Below are 19960 nucleotides of genomic sequence, written 5' to 3'. Positions count from 1 at the left end.
CCTTCTTTCACTCCACGCCCCAGTAGAAATAGTTAACAGACTCAAAACACGGAGCCTGTTTTTTGTCTTTTTGTAGGCTTGATCTTTTTCAAAAATGACAATAGAACTGAAATAGACTTTTCAATATGGAATTTATTTTAAAGTAGATACATTAGCCCCCTCTTTTAGTCCACGCCCCAGTAGAAATAGTTAAAACCTGGAACAGGCACTCACAAAAGGCATATATATCATATACGCCTTCCCCTTTCTTAAAATTATCTGATATCTTACATTTCCTTACACATCAACCATAAAATGTCTCTTATATTTTCAACTATATTCGTAAAACACGGACTTTTTAGCAGTTTTTATTATCATTATTTGCTCCAAAATAATTTCTGTACACGTGCTGATATATATATATATATATATATATATATATATATATATATATATATATATATATATATATATATATATATATATATATATATAATCAATATTTATATTTGTTTAATGTAGAAGGGTATGTATTTTAACTTAGTTTACCTCTGTTTAATTCTATTTAGTTATTTAATAATTACTGTATATCTAGTTTAAATATTAAATAAAAGATTTAATATTTAGAGACACTACTTAGAAGGTAGGTGCAGTCCAAACTGGGCACAAAGGAATTTTTAAAGAGGGAGAGGGCACTAGGTTGTGATGTCTTCTTATATGCCTATAAAAAAAAGAAACGAAAATAACAGTACTTTCAATTATTCAGCTGGAAGAATGGTCCCAAGTTTAAAAAAATCAAGGAGGAACTCCCCTCCCAAATTTTATATGAGTTTATCGTTATTTCTTCGACGTTCTTTATTTCTACGATGATCTAAAAACGACTTAAAATCAACCGCTCTGATTCATCAGGATCTGAAGTAGAATTTTTTTTTTTTAGGTAATAGCCTATATGTAATTTTCTTGAAATAAAATATTTTTTATTAAATTTTTATAAATTAAACTTTAAAAATGATTTGGACAATTTGAGAAACCCAAGCAAAGAATATGAAACCGGAACTATAGTAGAAGGAGTTTCAACTCCCTCGCTCCCTATACCTCTCAAGGTCTTTTTATATTTTTTTTACTTTCCATAAAAGTTCCGTTTTGAAGCAAGACCCCTCCCCCCGTCCTTCTATAAAGTCTGCACAAGAATCTGACTTTTAAAATCATAAAAAACATTTATAAACACTTGCATCATTTAAAACTGAAAAGGAATGTCGATTACATACTCTGCTGTCCTCAAATGTACTTGGATACAACCCCAATTGTACCTACAACGATCGATTAGCTTTTAAATCCTGCATTGCCTCTGATTGGTTGAAATTTAAACAAGTTTCACCTCTAACAATTATGGTAACTAACCACGCGCGGGAACCGAACATTACTGAATGTTAATTTAGAAGCGGGTTTGATCACAACATAGTTGACTTTAAAAGCTGTAAAGAAAATCGAGCAAATATTCCCACACACAATATTAAAATATATCACCAATTGACAAATATGATCAGTGTTAGTATTTTAATCATGATTTTTAGTATCAGCTGACCAGAATATAGCTGGAGTAAGACAAAACTTAGGTCTGTCCAACGCAGGGTTCTTTCTTTCTGAGGGATGGAGACTGAAATCTTTCTAAAGGTAAGCGAAGATCAGGGGGTCAATTGAGGGAGGACTTGTTGATGGCAACACCTCCCCATAGATTCCAAAAAATACCTTTTTGGCACTTTCTGAAGATTTTCTAAAGGCTTAAAATAAAAAAAATTGTAATTAGGAAAATTCCAACCATTACTACGGCCTTGCACCCATTACTTTCAAAAACTGTAGCACTGTATATGGAGGTCCTTTTCCTTAAAAAATAAATTCCCGATTTTATCCAATTTAGAAACATGTACATGCAGGGTCTTATCCAGGATATTTTCAGGGGGGAGGGGGAGGGGGTACACTTCTACTTCAGAATTTTCGAGATCTGTTCTTCAATAACCGTAAGAAATGAATATTCGGAAATGTTTTCCGGTACAGGAATAATGAAATCATTACTGCGGTGCAATTTTGCTCTGAATAAATTGTAATAAATTGTACCCCAAATGCCCCTTTCCAAAAAAAAACAAAAAAAACTGCGATTTTTATAAGCAAGATAACATATTTTTGTTTAACAACTAGAGACATTTCTAATATTTTGAGGCCCTTGTACGGAAAAACATAAATTCAGATAGGCATGCTAAGGTGTAGTTCTATTATCCGCGAGTTTTTTTTGGAATTAACCCGAGTTTTTTTCTAAAATAAGATTGGGTTCTTCGAATTCTTTCGGATAATTAACACTCGTAAATTCACGGACGTTAACATAAATTATTTATTTTCGGGGATTTTGGAGAGTCCAATTTCCTTTTGGGCAAATTTGGGATATGTACAAGAAAAATACGGGGTGTGAAAAAACTCGGGGTGACTTCAAGCGGGTAAGGTATAATAAATATCAGTTAATAAAAATTAATTATTATTTCAGGCCTTTTCAATTACGAAAGTTGAATAATGTGGAACCCTTGTCGCCCCGAATGAATTTAATAGACTTGACAGTTCAGTTTCACTGTCACTGTCACTGTCAACTTGACAGTTCAGTTGACAGTGACAGTTTCTACTTTCTAATAGCTCAGAAATAGTCCATAAAACACAGAATTTTGCGATGTTAATATTACCCAGGCAATCAAGAACGTATCCTAGATGTTTTTTTCCGGGGGGGGGGGGGGGGGGGTTTACAAAAAAGCTTGTCAAATATTGACACTGTTATAGTGGTTTTACCTAGCCGTTCCGCAAAATTAGCTACAGAACGCAAAAATATAAGACGGTTTGTGATTGGCTGACTAAAAATAATCAACCAATCAGGATACAAGAATATGTTCTCACGAATACTATGCAAACCAATTATCCATAAGCCAAGTTAGTCAATGTGAAACTACGGGTAAGTTTAAAAGAAAAACCTTTAGTTTTAATCAGATATGCAGTAAAATTTTTAAGGCAAATAGACCTCATTTTTTTCAGAAATCCCTGTCAGGCGATGAAATTTCCAAAAACATTCTCCAGGGAATTCCTGTTTCTAAGGGCTTTATCAGCGTATATCGAGTATTTTCGCCATTTAAGCTTCCCAGATCATACACACTTGGTGAAAAAAATAGTTCTCATATATACACATATTTCTACAATTTAGTTTGATGCTTAAGATCATTAATTCAAACAAATCATTTTCTAAACCTGTCAAAAATTAGTATTTATACATGTTAAACAAAGCAGAATGTCTAAAAACACAAAGAACTGCTACTCAAAGTAAGCGATTCAAACAGTAGAAAATAATCAACACACAAATCCCACACTGCAAAAGACTATTGTTCAGGTAAATTAAGGCACGTGAATAAACGAACACTAATGTCATAACTACAAACTGGCGTTTATATGCCGTGGCACAAACATGGCACTTTACAAAACAAAAAGAAACACTGGTTTTGTTTTAGGCGAACAGCGAAACGCTGTGCACTCATAATGCCCGTTTTCTCAAGTGTTTAGGAAAGGCACATTATTTATCCCACATTGAGCATAAATTTTTTGTCATGGTATAAGACGTTGTCAAACACAAATTCGTGTTGCAATCAAAACACAAATTTAAGGCTTTGCTTTTTATTTGTACTAAGACAGATCTAATTCCACAAAAGTGACGTCGTATAGTCCGTCACTGTCCGTTCGCGTGATGTCCATGTGAAACAATTCTTCATTGCAGTAATGCTTAAGAACGTTGTCGTCCAATCTTGATACAGCACTGGAAGAGAAGAATTTATTTGAAGATCGAGTGAGTGATTCAAAAGGGGCTTTGTCTATACAATACTGATAGGAGAAATTCTTCTCAACAAAGTGTTCAAACACGTAAATGTATGGTAACCCCCCTACCGCTCAAGTTGTTCATTCTTTGACGAATTATAGAGCCGGGTATTTCTTTAGTTTCATTCAGCTTAGCGTGAGACAAGACAGAGAGAAGCGACAGAATAGATGAAAAATATATAATCTGGGCTACATTTTTGCACATTAGGGGGGAGGGGGGAGGGTTAAAGAATTTGGACAGTGAGAATTTAAAAAACAATTCTTATTACATAATTTGCAGAATAATTGTGCCTAACACATTCAGCATGCAGACCTGGTTTACTTTACCTCTCCCCCCCCCACCTAATGTGCAAATATATAGCCCAAATGTGTTTCTAAAGTATTATATTTTTATCACAATTAGGTATATTTCATTAGGATTGAGCGTCAGAGAAACATATTACAAGAATATTAGGTAGGGTGTATATCATACAAGTACCTTCAAACATACACTGTTCCACCAATTTTACCCATAAAAATTCAAACATTAGCGACCTGCCGGGACCCGAAGAATACTACACCTCAAAGTAAAATTACACCTCCTTAAGTGGTTTGGTGCAGTAGTTTTTTTAGTTTTTTTTTTTTTTTTTTTTGTTGATGTTTCACAAATTTGCCGCTGGAAGAAAAGAATTTATGAGCAGATTGACTGAGTGATTTAAAAGGTGCTTTGTCCAGACAAAACTGATCGAAAAAATTATAATACTGGAATACTGAAATATTGTGCATATTTTTAAGGACGACCATTGTTTAAGGAGGAAATTAGGAGGAGCGTTAGGAGAGGAATAAGGAGGAGCATTGTTTAAGGAGCATTATTTGAGAGGAAATTGTTATATCTAATGCCTTTTTGTATTCTACTAAAAGGAGAAGTATGGTCTCTTCCAATCTTCTTTCTATCTAGTAATAATAACACAAACAAAGGGGGGGGGGAGCATAGTTTCTTCTGATCATAATAAGGATTAATAAAGGGCTAATAAGAACTAATATGAGCTAAAAGTAATAAGGACTAATAAAGGGGAGGGGGGAAGTAGTCTCTTCTGGTCGTTTTATATATGATTTAAGGCAAAGTCTGCTCAATGAAATTTTGTATGAGCCTTATTAAGGTGTAAAATCATAATGACATTTATCACGTCTTATGATATTATTATCCTTATAATGTTAATTTTTTTTTAAGCCTCATCAGTTGTAAAACCCTTATGACATTTATCCCCCTCATGACATTATTTAAGACAAAGCTTTAAACTATTGTTTTTTCAAAACAACTGGATCAAGTTGAGTCAACTGAATCGTATTAAAAGAAGAAAACATCGAGTAGAAAAGGTACCAACCTGTTGTTTTCCACTTAAAGCTCAAGCATTTTTTATCACCCCTCCCCCTCCCCCTCTTAACCGGTAAAGAATCGTCATACACCCCATTCTCCACCTAATACCCTTTTTACGCCAAATCCCCAACCATATATTTTATTAGGCAAATCACTGGTTATTCGAGCAGCTAACCACACAACTACGGGTATCTATAGAGGGTGTGCGAAAAGTACGTATACCCAAGGTCGGTTTTTGGGGAGGAACAGAGGGGGTACATGCCCCGGGTGCAAAAATTTCAGGTGCGAAAAATTTCAAATGAATAATCTAACGGTTATAACCATTTTGTAATTTTTAATTTTATTTTTATTAAAATAAAGTAGAGGGCACATTTAATAATTAAAATAATTAATAGAGCATTAATCAACTGATAAAAAAATAGTTTAATAGTCATTAAAATGATTGAATTAAAATAATTAATAATAATTAAATAATTCAAACAGTGAATTGAAAAATAATAAACAATAAATTATTGATGAACCGATAATTTGAAAACATGTGGTTAATAAATGAAAATTTTATTAAAACTGCCTGAAAATTTTATGGGAAACAGGGGGGGGGAGGGCTAATTAACGTTTTGCTCCAGGCGAAAGAAAGGCCAGGATTGTCACTGCACATGCCCTCTACTGATAATACGAGAAAAGGGTATCGAGAAGTCCCCTGTGGAATTTTTTTTAGTGGTGATAACATACCCCATTTGAATAACCACAGCCAAGATGACGGTGACGTAGCCATGGGGGATCAGGGGGATATATTGACCCAGAAAAATTGCAATTACATTTTTTTCTAAGATCGATAAGGTGATAATCTTGAGAAACATCCTGAGGATAGCATGGCACAGATCCTGTCTAAATGATTGCTGGAAAAAAATATAATAAGGGAGGAAGGAGAAGACGGAATAAAGGAGGAAGGAGGAAGGAGACGAGCTTAAGTACCATCTTCATCATAATTTTGGAAAGATAGATTTACCCTAGAGAAATATATTTATTCATTCCTGACAAGTATCATGACTATAGAGGATTGGGATGAATTGAACCTGAGAACTTTTCACGTACTTTTGTTTCCACGAACTTAAATATGAAGTAGTTTTGTTCGAAAAACAAAATCGAAGAATTCCTCAAAGGGGTAACCTGAAGCAACAAAATTACTTCTTTTTTGTATGAAAGTCGAACGGTTTATTCCTGAATGATAAACAACGAAACTAAGGTAGAATGGGGGAGGGGTGGATTGACCTCTGAGAAAATATTAATTTCTTTAGTTATTGATGAGTGAGTGAGTGAGTAAGTTCATTATTTAACTTAAAGAAGTACTGGAAGCAAAAGAAACATTCAGATACAAAAAATAAAAAATAATATTACTTATTATATTAAGAATAATATTAAAAAAAATTAAAAATAATATTAATATTGAAAAAAATAATAAATAATACCATTACTACATAAAACTACAGAAAAATGACAACAAAGATGTCGAACCATGAAAATAGAATTTAATGTAAAAATATTTCTAAGATTCATATAAGGAATAAAATATATCACAAGAATGCAAGGGCGAATACCGACTCCTGAAAACGTAACAAAACGTATATTAACAAATCTTTTATGCGTTTTTTAAAGTTTTCTTACCCCCCCCCCTCTCCTAACAAAAATCCTGGCTACGACCCTACAAGCAAGTAAACAAAAAACATAATTATCAAAGCTCTTACATGCAAATAGTTTTCTAACTAGAAAAGTTTAGCAGGTTAGCTTCTCTCTTAAATGGAATTTTGAGGATAAAAATAGCAAAAAAGAAAAAGTGAACAAAAGTGCGAAACGTCGTGATTGTATATTTCCTAAAAGATATGATTATTTTACCACTGTCGCCATAATTTTGAATAAATTAATGCAAACTATACAACCCCCCCCCCCACCCCTGCAAGTAATAATAATTATTTGCACGGAATATCCTGAATACCCCACTACCTGATAGTACAACAAAATCAATTTTAAGAGTAACTTACCCATTAATCCTATTCTTTCTGTATAGGCCTCGAATGGTTTCAGCTGACATTTTGTACTTTTCGACAATCTATAAAAAAAAAAGTAAAATAAATCATACAGAAACATACAACTTTATATAATTGGTGAATGTCCGTAACTGCCAGCCAATAATTAATCTGGAAACAATCACGATATGTTATACAAGGGACGACTGAATTGTTTCCGGAAATATAGCAATGACACCTGAAGAGTCAATAGGTTTTGATCCTCACAAGAGAGCATATTTTTATTTTGAAGCCTCAAGGCTGAAGGTCAGCGAGTATTCCTCACTGTAAAAATTCTATACAGTGGCTCATTGACTAGCATATAGCTAAAAATATTCATAAAGTAAAAAATATTCATAAAGGGAAAAATATCCATAAAGGAAAAAATCATAAAAGAAATATATCACATACACATACTTTTTATACAGACTAGTTTTATATTCTTTTCATTCCCAAAAATAAACATAAATAACACAAAAAAAATACATATGATTGATATAAGTGATCTGTAAAAGTGCGATGGTAAAACTTAAAAATGATATAGAAAAGGTGAATTGGTACGATGTTCTAGGCGATGTTCAGGACGCAAATTCAAAGTTTGTTTTATTTTATGAAAAGTTGCAAAGTTTTATAAGTCAAGTAGTCATATTGAAATCGTTTAATAGAAAGCACTCAAGTAAAAAACCTTGGATTAGTCCTGTGATTTTGAAGCAAATAAATGTAAGAGATAAATTGTTTAGAGCTCAAATAATTAACCCGACACAAAAAAAATAAGCAATTATATAAAATTTATCGAAATAGGTTGAATACAATTTTAAGAAATGAAAAAAAGAAATAGTTTGAGAAAAAGTTTAAGGAGGTCGAAGGATGCCCTAAGAAAACCTGGGGACTAATAAAAGAAGTGATTGGATTAAAAATAAATAGTGTACCTGATGAATTAGTTGGTGTAATGGGAAAGACTTTGAATTCTAAAAAGGACATATGCAATGAATTTCAGAGTTATTTTTCGAATATTGGTTTGAATATAGCTATATCAGTTGTACCTGATTGTGGCGATCCAACGTTCGTGTCCTTACTGAGGGACCCCATTGATGTGTCTCTTCACCTTAGACTTTTAACAGTTGATGAAATTAAAAAAATTATTTATGGGTTGCGGAGTAATTCATCTGGTAGCGATCATATTACTCTAAAAACACTTAAATGTATTTTTCCAGTTATAGCTGAAGTTTTATGTGGGTTAATTAATGAGTGTATTTGTCAAGGAAAATTCCAGACTGTTTTAAAGTTGCCCGTATAACCCCAATTCATAAGGGTGGTATTCAAAATGACCCAGGAAACTATAGACCGATATTTGTTTTACCCATTATTTCCCGCGTTTTAGAGAAGCGTTTTAGTATTAGAATGATGAGTTTTTTGGAGGATCATAAGTTACTGGTAGAGACACAATTTGGGTTCCATAGAAAAAGGACAACGGAACAGGCGATGACTTATTTGACAACTATTATTAATGATGTATTAGATAAAGGTTTCAAAATAGGTGCTATATTTTTAGATCTGATGAAAGCTTTCGACACTGTGGATCATGAACTTCTACTGAAGAAGTGTGAGGTGTATGGTTTGAGGGGTAAATCATTAAATTTTTTAAGAAGTTTTTTAAGTAATCGTTATCAGTATTTCCAACTAAATGATTCTTCTTCCGAAAAAAAGCGTATTGAAATAGGTGTTCCGCAGGGATCAGTTCTCGGTCCTATATTATTCTTGATATTTATTAATGATTTACCAAAGTGTCTAAATAATTTTTGCTATAGAATAAATGAACTAACGGTGAACCCGACTAATGAAACAGTTTCACTTTTTGCTGATGACACAACAGCCATTAGCACAACTAAAACAGCGGAGCTGCTGCAGATTTCCACGAAGGAATCAGTTAATAGAATTATAGCATGGCTGAGGGCAAATAAACTAAGGATTAACATGGCTAAGTCTAACTTTTTTATTTTCTCGCGATCACCAAACTTTTACTCATGGATCGAGGAATTAGATATGTCCAATGGCGTTATAGAATGGACTGCGTTTTCTAAATACCTTGAGATTATAATAGATGAAACCCTATCTTTTAGCAAAATTCTATTTTATGTAACTTTAACTAGCAAAATTCTGGCAAGAAATCTCGGTACAATGAAGAAACTCCAACACTGTTTTCCCAAGTCTGTCCTTCGCCATCTTTATTTTTCTTTAATACACCCGTATATACTTTATTGTTCGAGCATTTGGCTCTCTACTTTTTCTTCTACCCTAAAACCAATAAGAGTTCTACAAAATCTTGCAGTAGGGATTTTAGCTAGTATATCTCCACGTATGTCTGTTCGAGATATTTACCCAACTTTAAAAATTTTGTCGGCTGCAGGCCTTCGTGAATTCTATGTATTGTGGTTTATCCTCAGCCTCGTTGTTTTGGTGATTTATTGTCCATTAGGTCTACTGTTCATTCTCATGATACAAGGGGTAGCGCGGACTTCTGTGTATCTAGAGGTATATCTTCCCGTTCATGTTTTTCTGTTTTTTATAGAGGTACACGGAAATGGAATAGTTTGAATAGTGATATTAAGACTATTGGTGACCCCAATATTTTTCGAAAAATCATTAAGGAACTGCTTTTTGCTGAATATGAGTTTTGACTGATTAATTGTTTTATTTATTGTGGGGGTTTAGTTTATAAGATGTTCCCATAGGAAGTATAATATATGATATTATTTTGTGTTTATTGTTTAGTGTGATGGTATTAGTGGTGTCGGTGGCCAAATGTTTTTTGTTTTAAGGATTTTGTTTTCTCTACCTCCCCCACGGACAAGCTTTGCTTTTTAAGGGAGGCAGCAATAATTTTTTGTTGATGTTTTTTTTTCAATAAATCCTTCTTCTTCTTATAAAAAAATAAAATGCAAACCTGAAATGTGATTTTTTAATAATTTTTCCTTTTAATATTTTAATTTTAAGGAGAAAAAAGGTTAAAAGCAAAATATCCATAATTATAAAAATGGGTATGTTCAGTTGTGTAGGCTACCTGAGTGGCTCTATTCCGGGAATTTTATCGGGGTAGCGCTTTTTATGCTTGTGCAGCTTTCAACTGATTTTCTCAGCCCTGACAACCCTGACAAGAGAGTATACGCTATGCTTTCCGTGCGTAATGGTCATCTATACGTAACCAAAGGTATTGAAATACAACCATAGAATGTATCTACTATATTTGTATCTGTAGAATGTATCTACTGTGTGGTAGATACATAGAATTTATCTACCATACAGAATGCAACCAAGTCTAAGCCACATTTAACAAAAGCTTTGGTCCATCCATGATCCTAAGACCTGAGCCTTTTGTTTAGGCAGCCTAACCCACTTTGTACTCTAATAGCTTAAATAAACAGTTTTAGGAGCAATTTTGGGGCTCAGCAAGGGAATTTTCTAGGAGAGATTTTTCCAGTTTTTCCAAATCAAGTGAAAATGGCAATGAAAACAGAAAAATGAGTCATACAGTACGGTAAAGGAAAAGATATACTAAAAAAAAAAAAAAACTGACCCGTTTCTATGGATGCTTGAATTATGCATGCTTATGTTAGTTTTGACAAGATTTTCGAAGCAACTATTTTAGCTGGGGGCAAATTGAGGTCTGGGTGGCGGGGGAGGGGGGGGGTTGGGTTAACAAAGGTATGAGAGGGCTAGTTGCCCCCTGCCCCATAGTGAATTATGTCCCTGGTCTGAACCAAAAAAAACACAGTTAACAAAACCTACCACTGCAAACAACTCAAAGGTAAATTATAACGCAAAGTTGGAAATCATTTTCTGTGCACGGGGACCCCACAAGGAGAGGGGGCGACCACCCTATATACCTGGAGTACTATAAATACAGAATTTTGCAGAATTCGAAGGGAAAATACTTTTATTTCTGGAAGTGTTTTAGACGGGTGCCCTTCTCCATTCACATTTATTTAGGCTGGCCCAGTCATATATGCAAGGGCGGAATTTCAGGCATATCCCTCTTACGAAATCCTTTTTTTAGGTGTTCCTAACCCTTGACAAGACAGTCTAGTCCGCTTATCTTAGTGTTGACAAAATTCCTGAAGAAACTATATTTCTGCTGGGGGGGGGGACAAATGAAATATGATATTTTATAATTTTTTTTTTCCTTTTCATATTTTCATTTTCATTTCTTCGTATCCAAAAGAAGAAAAAAAAAGGTTAAAAGGTGGTCAATGACATTACATAAATTAAATTTCTTTACATTTAATCTACCAATTATTTGTTTTGTCGTTTGTGCCCTCCCACCAGGTAAATTCTTACATACGTACCTAGGCTTACACCCCCTCTGGAGAAATTATGACGGGTGCTCAAGCTGTAAGATAAAGCTTAAAGAGCACCTTAAATCAAAGCAATAAATAATGGCGATACAATCTTAAACAGACAAGAATTGAAGACATGTAAAAACCATTTGTCTTGACCGATAAAAAGTGCACATACATACAAGACACCAATTAAAGTTTAATTGCGACAATGTATAAAGTCTGGCTCTGTAATGCTGCTAAAATTGTCAAGGTACTTTTTATCTAAATTTAAAATGAATATCTAATTATTTTTGTCAATGACATAACATAAATTAAATAAATAAAAATAAAAAGGGCTACCGAAGCAGGTGAAGACTCAAGCCCAAAAATATTTGGGGATATTACATGCCTTACTGATTAAAATAAAAAACTACTTTAAGAAAAGTTCCCAAATAAAGGTGAAGACACATTTTCATTTTTTTGTGAATTATGGAGTGTGAGATACGCCATTTGGCTTGAGCACGACTCAAAACGTTTTTTTCTTAGACCCACCTAAACCTTTTAGCACTATATACTCTATGGGGCTTAAGATCTGTTTATATATAAGCATCGAGGTGAACCAAATGACGCTTTGTGTTGCAAGGTGATCAAAATACTATTCCTGATACACCCAATGAAAGAACGGCGAAAAAAAGCTACAAATTCAATATTAAAGGGAGGGGGGAGAAAGTGAGCCCCCGCCAAAAATGAATGTTAATATGCTATAATGATGTTCACATGCTATAAAATAGATGTTGCAGATACGCTATTTTGATAACCTGGATACACAGAGCGTGTTTCGGTTAACCTCTACACCTTCCCGTCAAGTCGGAATTCGAAGTCCACAGTGCCCCAAGAAATAGACTTAAACGGAGTAAGAGTCTAGGGAAAAGGGCAGGCATGCTTACCGCTCCCACAAGGCCTTGAACGGTAGGCGGTGCTACATAAAGTGACGTGAATATATCTTCTCCATCTTGACGGACATGAATCAGTATAGCTTCATATTCAGGCGGCCGGAGTCGTCGTCGTTTCACCACGGCACCCCCTGAGTACAAATGAGGTGAACTAACCAAATCCGGATCTGATGGAAGCTCAATCTGTCTTCTTCTACAAAAGAAATAATTAGAGTTCTCAACTTAGAAGACTAGTGTACTGTTTTTTTTTTTGGGGGGGGGAGAGTTGGGCCTTAATTTTTTTTGGAATTATATAAGGTAATTGTATGATATAGCACTGACCACTGAAGTTGTTCATCCATTGACGCACTGTAAATCGCCTTCTGTCAGCTTAGCGTTAGAAAAGGCAAAAACAGGTAACATAGTATATGGAAATATATAATTTGGGCTACATATTTGCACATTAGGGGGGGGGGAGGCGGGGCGGTAAAGTATTTGGACAATGTGAAGTCAGAAAACAATTCTTACCTCATAATACGCAGAATAATTGTAGCCAACACATTTTGCATGCAGACCCGCTATGCTTTACCCCACCCCCTAATATGGAAATATATAGCCCACGTTTGTTTCTAAAGCATTATATTTTTTATCATACTTGGGTATATTTCATTAGGATTAACCTAAATTCATTTCGTAAGTGGTCTGCGCTATATAATACAAGTACCTTATATAAAAGCAATATAATAAGTTTTGCTTCTTCAATTCTGTTGAATACTTTTCGGCTTTTATCGGAGGGCTCAGTCTCAATTGCAGGAGTTGGGGACAAATCAGGCTCCAGATCTCCTTAAATTAGCTACGATTGCCAGCCAAAAATATTGCCACTTTTTTCTTTCAAGTAGAGGAATTCATTACATAACTTTCAAAGTTACTAAACATTTTTACAACAGCTTTCCACAAACGACTAGTGATGAAGTCAAGATCATATCCTAGAAGGAAGAAAAATAAAGAGTATCAAATCCACAATTAAGCAAGTTTTTTTTTGTATTTTATGTTTTTATTTTCTAAAACGAACATTAAAAAAACTTCAATTCAATCACTTTACTAAAGAATCAAAATTAAAACATATATGGGTAGAATTGAACACAGCAAGCTACATGGAAATCTACACCAAGTAAATAAATTCGTACCCAATATCAGGATCTGGAGAAACTTCTATTGCTGCTGTAGCTGCAACTTGTCGAGGCAATCCACGAAGTCTAGAAATGATCGCACTTAAGTATTTTCTCATTATTTTATTTTCACTTATTTTAGGATTACCTGTGTTTTTTATTATTTATAAATAATAAATTGATTATTAATTATTGTTAATTATTATTAATAAATTAATAAATAAATAATAATCAATTAATAAACAATAATAAATAAATTAATAATAAATTAATAATAACAATATTTATTATTAATAAATTAATAATAAGATAAATTATTTATAGATACATTTTGATGGAGTAGGAGCGTACGTAGCTGTTTTGGTTCAGAAGCAGTAGTTGTTGTTTTTGGGGGATGGGGGAGGGGGGCAGAAAGGGTATTTTCCCATGCACAGATTTTAGGGGCGTAAAATTTCTGATAAATAATTTAACGGTTATAATCTCTTTGTAATTTTTGAAATTTTCTTTTTATTAATATGAAGTAGAGGGTGTAGTTAATAAATGAAAATATCTAATAGATTATTAATTAATTAATACTTCAATTAATAAATTGAAAATAGTTTTGTTTATAAATGAAAATTTGGTTTCAAAATTTTTTCAGAAACAAGAGAGGGGGGTGCTAATCAAGATTTTGCCCCAGACGCAAGAGGCCAGGAACGCCAATGCGCTGGCCTCTGGCGGCTTAATGCTGAATGAAGTTGTTAATAGTAATAGAAGTATTTTATTTTTCATGTTATTTAATTGTGTTTCCAATTTTATTTTACTTCACCTATAGGATTACAAATATGTATTCATTTTTTTTATTTAAATTAGATAATTTTTTTATTCTATTATTTATCAGGATTAGTCATTTATTGTTTTGATTTATTATTTATTTAGGATTCAACAAAAAAAGGATGTTGATTGATCAATCAGTACTTGTTAACTAAACGAAACACAATCAAGAATTACGCTTAGGTTGGATCTCAAACTAAAGGTTATATGAAGGTAATATTTCATTAGGATTAACCTAACCACTTCTGGGTGTGTTTCGTTTAATTAACAAGAACCGATCGGTCTAATCGGATTGCCAGTATCGTTTGGTGCAAAGAGCACGGGGAAATTATAAAAGCGGACAGTGGCGCTAGTGGGGAAAAGAAAATCACCAACAGCAGGTAGTGTTAGGGGATTATGTTCCTATTTTTTTAGTTTAGTCTGAACTGCAATATACTCGCCTTTTCAGCTTCTTCAAAATACAAGGAAATTAAGAAAGTAGAATTATGTCACTAGTAGGCCTACTAGCTTAAAATCAAATAGCCTACCAAACCTACCATAATTTTCTCAAGCTTATATATGCGTATTTTGTGCCGACTGATTTTGGGTTAAAATAATTCTTGAAAGAAAAATTATTTAATTATACTTACATATATCCTTATAAATTTAAAACTGAAATTTTTCACTTACAGAGAAATTTCAGCTTTGATCCTATAGCATTGCAATATAAATTACTCGTATGTCAAACATTCAATGTTCATAGAATTCTTCTACTTTTTTTATGTTGCCAGACGCTACAGTGTCAGTGGCGCTAGTAGTCCTCATATCCTTTCTTACGAGAATTAAATTATTGTTATGTTATTATTATACTATATCATTTTATATTGTTTTGTCAAATCGCCGAAGATCCAACTCTTATAAATTTCCCCGTTTGATTAAGTCTTTAAGAGAACACTGAATTTTTGCTATTTGCCTCCATTGGGTATCACTTTTTTCTCGTTTGTACTTCCAAAAAAGAAAGTGATACCGGATAAGTTTTACAGTGCCTTAAAGGGCTAATGCTCGCCAGCGACCGGTTGTCAAAAAAAAAAAAAAAAATTTTTAACCCTTTTATAAAAAAAAAGCAAAAAAAAATTGAATACAAAGTTGCATAATGACGTTCGTGATAATTGTCTGTTTTCTTTATGATCTCAATAGTTACATAGAAGAATGAATTCATTATATCTGGTTTCGAAAACAGCCAACCTGTCGCAATCCGAGTATATGTCGAATTTGAGAATAAAAGTGGAAAAATTGATACTGATGTCCACTGAATTATCTGTTGTATAACAACTTTGTAGACGAAAAAGACCTAGGGTCTGAAAGATAATCCATTGACAGTATTCGAAATTTCAGTTAAAAAAGTAAGTTGTTTTTTTGCCACTATTGCCACGATGTTGCCACCGTTCTGTGGCATTTCAATTCATCCCTTAATTTTTACGTTTTATTTGGGTATGATGTCAATTTTAGTTTACTAAAGTAAGCAAACTTATATAGGTTATTAAAAGTAAAAAAAAAATCACTTTAACACATTCATTATGTGTAGCACCTGCTTCAGGTTGCCACCTGCAGCATGAAAGTGCTATATTAGTAGCATTACAGTCAATTGTTTTTACTGTAGCACCAAAATTTACTGTGTAAGACGCAAATTTGGGCAATTGTAGTACTTTAGGAACTGACCGTGGTGGCAACTCTGGTTTTGCCACAGAAAAAAGGCTTTCTACGTTTCATTAATGAATGGCAATGTTCTAGTTGGAAATCTTTAAGGGTTCATTGATCTTAGAACATCAAATATGTATAAAAAAAAAACCTTCATTACTTATTTTTCACTATTTAGAGGCCCAAAATACCTCCAGTGAGTCTTTTACGAAAATATTACGGACTGGATGTCTGTGGCAACCCTGACACTGACGCACAAAACGCACGAGGAGTGCCACTGGTTACATATTCTCGTGGCGTTTGCAGTAAACCTGCTCCTGTAAGCGTAATGAAAAAGCAAAAAACCTTAAAACAAAGAACCTAAAATGACTTTCAAATTTAAAAATCCTGCACCAAGTAAACAAATTCGTACCCAAGTTCTGGATCTGGTGAAGCTTCTATTACTGGTGCTGGCGTAACTTGTCGAGGCAATCCACGAAGCCTAAAAATGATTTTGGCTTAAGTACATGTGGATAACATATTTTTTTTGTTTTATAGTATTATTTTTGAGGAGTTTCACCACGAAAATTTTTTGAGAAAACTTTTCATGGCGAAACTCTTTTATTTTTTGACAGACCAAGTTTTCACAGCTTAGTTTTCTCAGAAAATCAAGAGTTTCTGAGAAAACTAAGCAGATTCCCTTATCCAAATTAATTCATAACTGATGACACCAAACCAATCCAGGGAGGCGGACTAAGCTACAATGAGCAACGTATAAGAGTTAGACTTAGCCATGAAGCTGATGCTTATGATAAATACGTGTGAAGGAGGGGGAGGGGGCCCAAGAGGGGCTAGTTTATACTATACCACTTTCGTATTAATATTTGCCATTATTCAGAAACCCTGGGTGAACCTCGTCACCTTATTTTCTCATTGAGTTATCAACTGAGCATGGATGTGGGGTTTGATGTGGGTGGGGGGGGGGTGCAAAATTCGACTGAATTAAGTGGAAAACGAAAATGAATTAAAACATGTAAATTTATGAATAATAGATTAGCGTGAAAATAAAATTAAAAACGTCTCTAGAAAAAATTAAAAAGTACGAATATTTCACATATAGAAGCCTTTATCAACAGAAAACAGCAAATTTTTAACATATTTTCGTTTCGATTGTATATGGATAGGCAGTATAGTCTATAAAATTATTTAAAAGACCTCTGCACACTCACGTGTCTCAAATATATACGAAAACATCTTTATTTCGTGTTTTTTTCTTCAAGGAAGTCAAGCATAAAAAATACATAGCCATACAGTGTACTTATCATTACTTGACAGAAAAATAACCATAGTAAGAGTTTTCTTGTATACCTATATTTTGTGTCAAGTAATATCATCAGCGTTGAAACTATAGATTTTTCTCAAAACTTAAATTAGAATTATGATTTAGTTATTATTACCACTCCTAATTTATTAGTCACTGATTAATATAATAATAAAATCAATTAATAATATATTTTATGGATTATTATTTATATCATTTTATAAAAATTAATATATATTATTTAATTATATTATTAATATATTATTTAATCTGATTAATATATATTCTCTTATATAATAATAAATCGTCTATAAAATATATAATAATAAAATAATATATAATAATTTATATAATAATAAAATCGTCTATATTCATTACTCCCATTGCTTTTTTTAACAACAGCTAGAAATTATACATTTTATTATGTTTTTGCAACCAAACCAAAGTCAATTTTTGGGGGGAGTGAGACGACGTTTTTTCTTGAAGGGGGGGGGGGGAGGGTTACTGTTGCTTATTCTGAAAAGGGTTTACCTTGTTTCTACCATGTTTTCAGGAAAGTTTCACTTTTTTGCATTTATGGCACATAATTTTAGCCTAAAGAGGTCTAAGCCAACCCTTCCTCCTAAAATAGAACCTCTAAGAAAAAATGAATAGCCATAATTTAACTCTATTAGTACACAAGGAGGTAATTAGGTAAAGAGATGGATGCGTATTGCCCGCACACTCCTCAAATTTTAAATATTTTTCTGATTGCTCCTATAATTTCGTATATTTTTTGGGCTGTCACCTATTTTTGGTGGAATTTTTGAAAGTAAGGCCTCCTCAGCTCCCTACCAGGAAAATAATAGATGTTCGTGGTACAAAGTATAAATAATTTGAGTATTTAAAAAAATATACCTAACAGTGACTTGTTTTTAAGAGAAGAAGCATTGCAACAGGGTCAGAAAAGGGGGTAATGAGTTTGAACCCCTCCCCCCCCCCAAAAAAAATGTTTTTCCGACTTGTATAAATGTAATAAAATGGAGAAACGCATTTTTGATGCGTTTTCAATATTTTTTTAGAGCCCCCCCCCCCCCCGGACAAGATTCCAGGACACAGCCCTAAATTGCAAACATCTTTAGGTTTGGAATGAAAACCGAACCATACAAAGACAATGTGAACCAACCCTTATTAAAGTATAAAAGAGAGAAAAAAAATCCAAATTACCTTAGATCATGATGTTCGATGTAAAAACCTTGGAGATCCAACGGCCCCCCAACCTGGAACACAAACAAAAAAAAATCAAAAAATAAAAACACCAACATTAAAACATGGAAACAAAATACCCAAAGGCTGACAAGCCTCACGCACTAACTATTATGAACAACATTTGCAATTAAAGGTTCACGGTTCACGGTTCACGGTTCACAGATTCACAGTTCAAGTACCGTGTTTCATGAGTGAACTCTATAAATGCCAGATAAATTTCCAACTTCGGTTTTTTCATACAAGTTAAAACATGAAAATGATAAGGACACTTTCATAATGGAACACACATACACTCACACAGGGCTCGATTTAAAGCTTTGACGCTTCGGGGAAACCCCCGAAAATGGAAGCACTGAACAGGACGCAACTGATGAGCCAAAAGTAATGAAAGGTGATATTAAACTCTCAGCTGCTATTCTTGAGAGACATCTGACAGTTTTTAAGTGGCCACAAAATTCCTGTTTTATTTTAGAATCACTTTTCTGTGAAGACAGCGTGGTGGCGGGTTGCAGCTGGTACTCTGACGATTAATCACATTAGTCCAGTTTTTTTTAAGAAAGAAGTCACTCAGTAATAGTTTATTGCACCCGCTGGCATTGAGCACCCCTAGGCCCGGGCCTATTGGTAAATCCTGGCCAGCACATACGCACACACACATTACTCAATGATGGCCTTTTACCTCAACAAAGTAATGTTTGTTACCAAATTTAATTTACTGGAATCACCTCAGGTCAATCCCCAGTTGAATCACCGTTATTTTTGTTCTTTTTTATAAGTGAAAATTTTCTGTGTTGGCTGATTCTATCAGTCCAACTTTCTTATTAATTTCAAATTCACTTTTATGACTTTTATTTTGATTACAGTGTAGGTTGGTTTGGGCATATCCAAATGTAGGTAGGCTACATGCAATATAATTAGAAATAAAAAAGACAACAATCAAATTAATTTCCCAAATTTTCTTTCTTCAATTCTAAATGTATTTTTCATTCTAATTAAAAAAAAAGAGGAGAGGGGGATAACTACGTTATGTAGTTATTTTAAAAAAGCATTATTTGTTTACACATTTACACTTTTTTTTTCCTTTTCTATGCAATCAAGAACTGCCTGTTCAACATACCCCATTTTTCAACAAAGCAGTGGTTGGTACTTAGCTCACCGGAATCCCCTTAGGCCAATTCCCCGTGGAATCATTAGTTGATTATATTATTC

The 19960-nt window shown here is 33.6% G+C and overlaps 1 protein-coding gene across 4 annotated transcripts in view; it reads right to left on the bottom strand.

Moving 5' to 3' along the window:
• Positions 1-3629: 3629 nt before the first annotated feature.
• Positions 3630-19960, bottom strand: part of LOC148945835 (protein grainyhead-like) — a 317009-nt gene continuing 300678 nt past the window's right edge. For 3 of the 4 annotated variants that reach the window (XM_089098118.1, XM_089098120.1, XM_089098119.1), the window contains 6 exons: positions 18710-18762; positions 16616-16684; positions 13732-13800; positions 12560-12758; positions 7273-7340; positions 3630-3817 (listed from right to left, as the gene is read on the bottom strand). In XM_089098118.1, coding sequence (XP_088954244.1) covers positions 3688-3817; positions 7273-7340; positions 12560-12758; positions 13732-13800; positions 16616-16684; positions 18710-18762 — 588 coding nt within the window. In that variant the 3' untranslated portion in view covers positions 3630-3687. The remainder of the gene's footprint in view (positions 3818-7272; positions 7341-12559; positions 12759-13731; positions 13801-16615; positions 16685-18709; positions 18763-19960) is intronic. The other variant, XM_089098121.1, reaches the window with a different exon arrangement.

The sequence above is a fragment of the Artemia sp. Qi Xiang Cuo genome, chromosome 12 (genome assembly GCF_049724085.1).
Source record: "Artemia sp. Qi Xiang Cuo chromosome 12, ASM4972408v1, whole genome shotgun sequence".
Classification (NCBI taxonomy): domain Eukaryota; kingdom Metazoa; phylum Arthropoda; class Branchiopoda; order Anostraca; family Artemiidae; genus Artemia; species Artemia sp. Qi Xiang Cuo.
The sequence above is the reverse complement of the archived record's forward strand: the minus strand, read 5'-3'. Positions and strand labels throughout refer to the sequence as shown.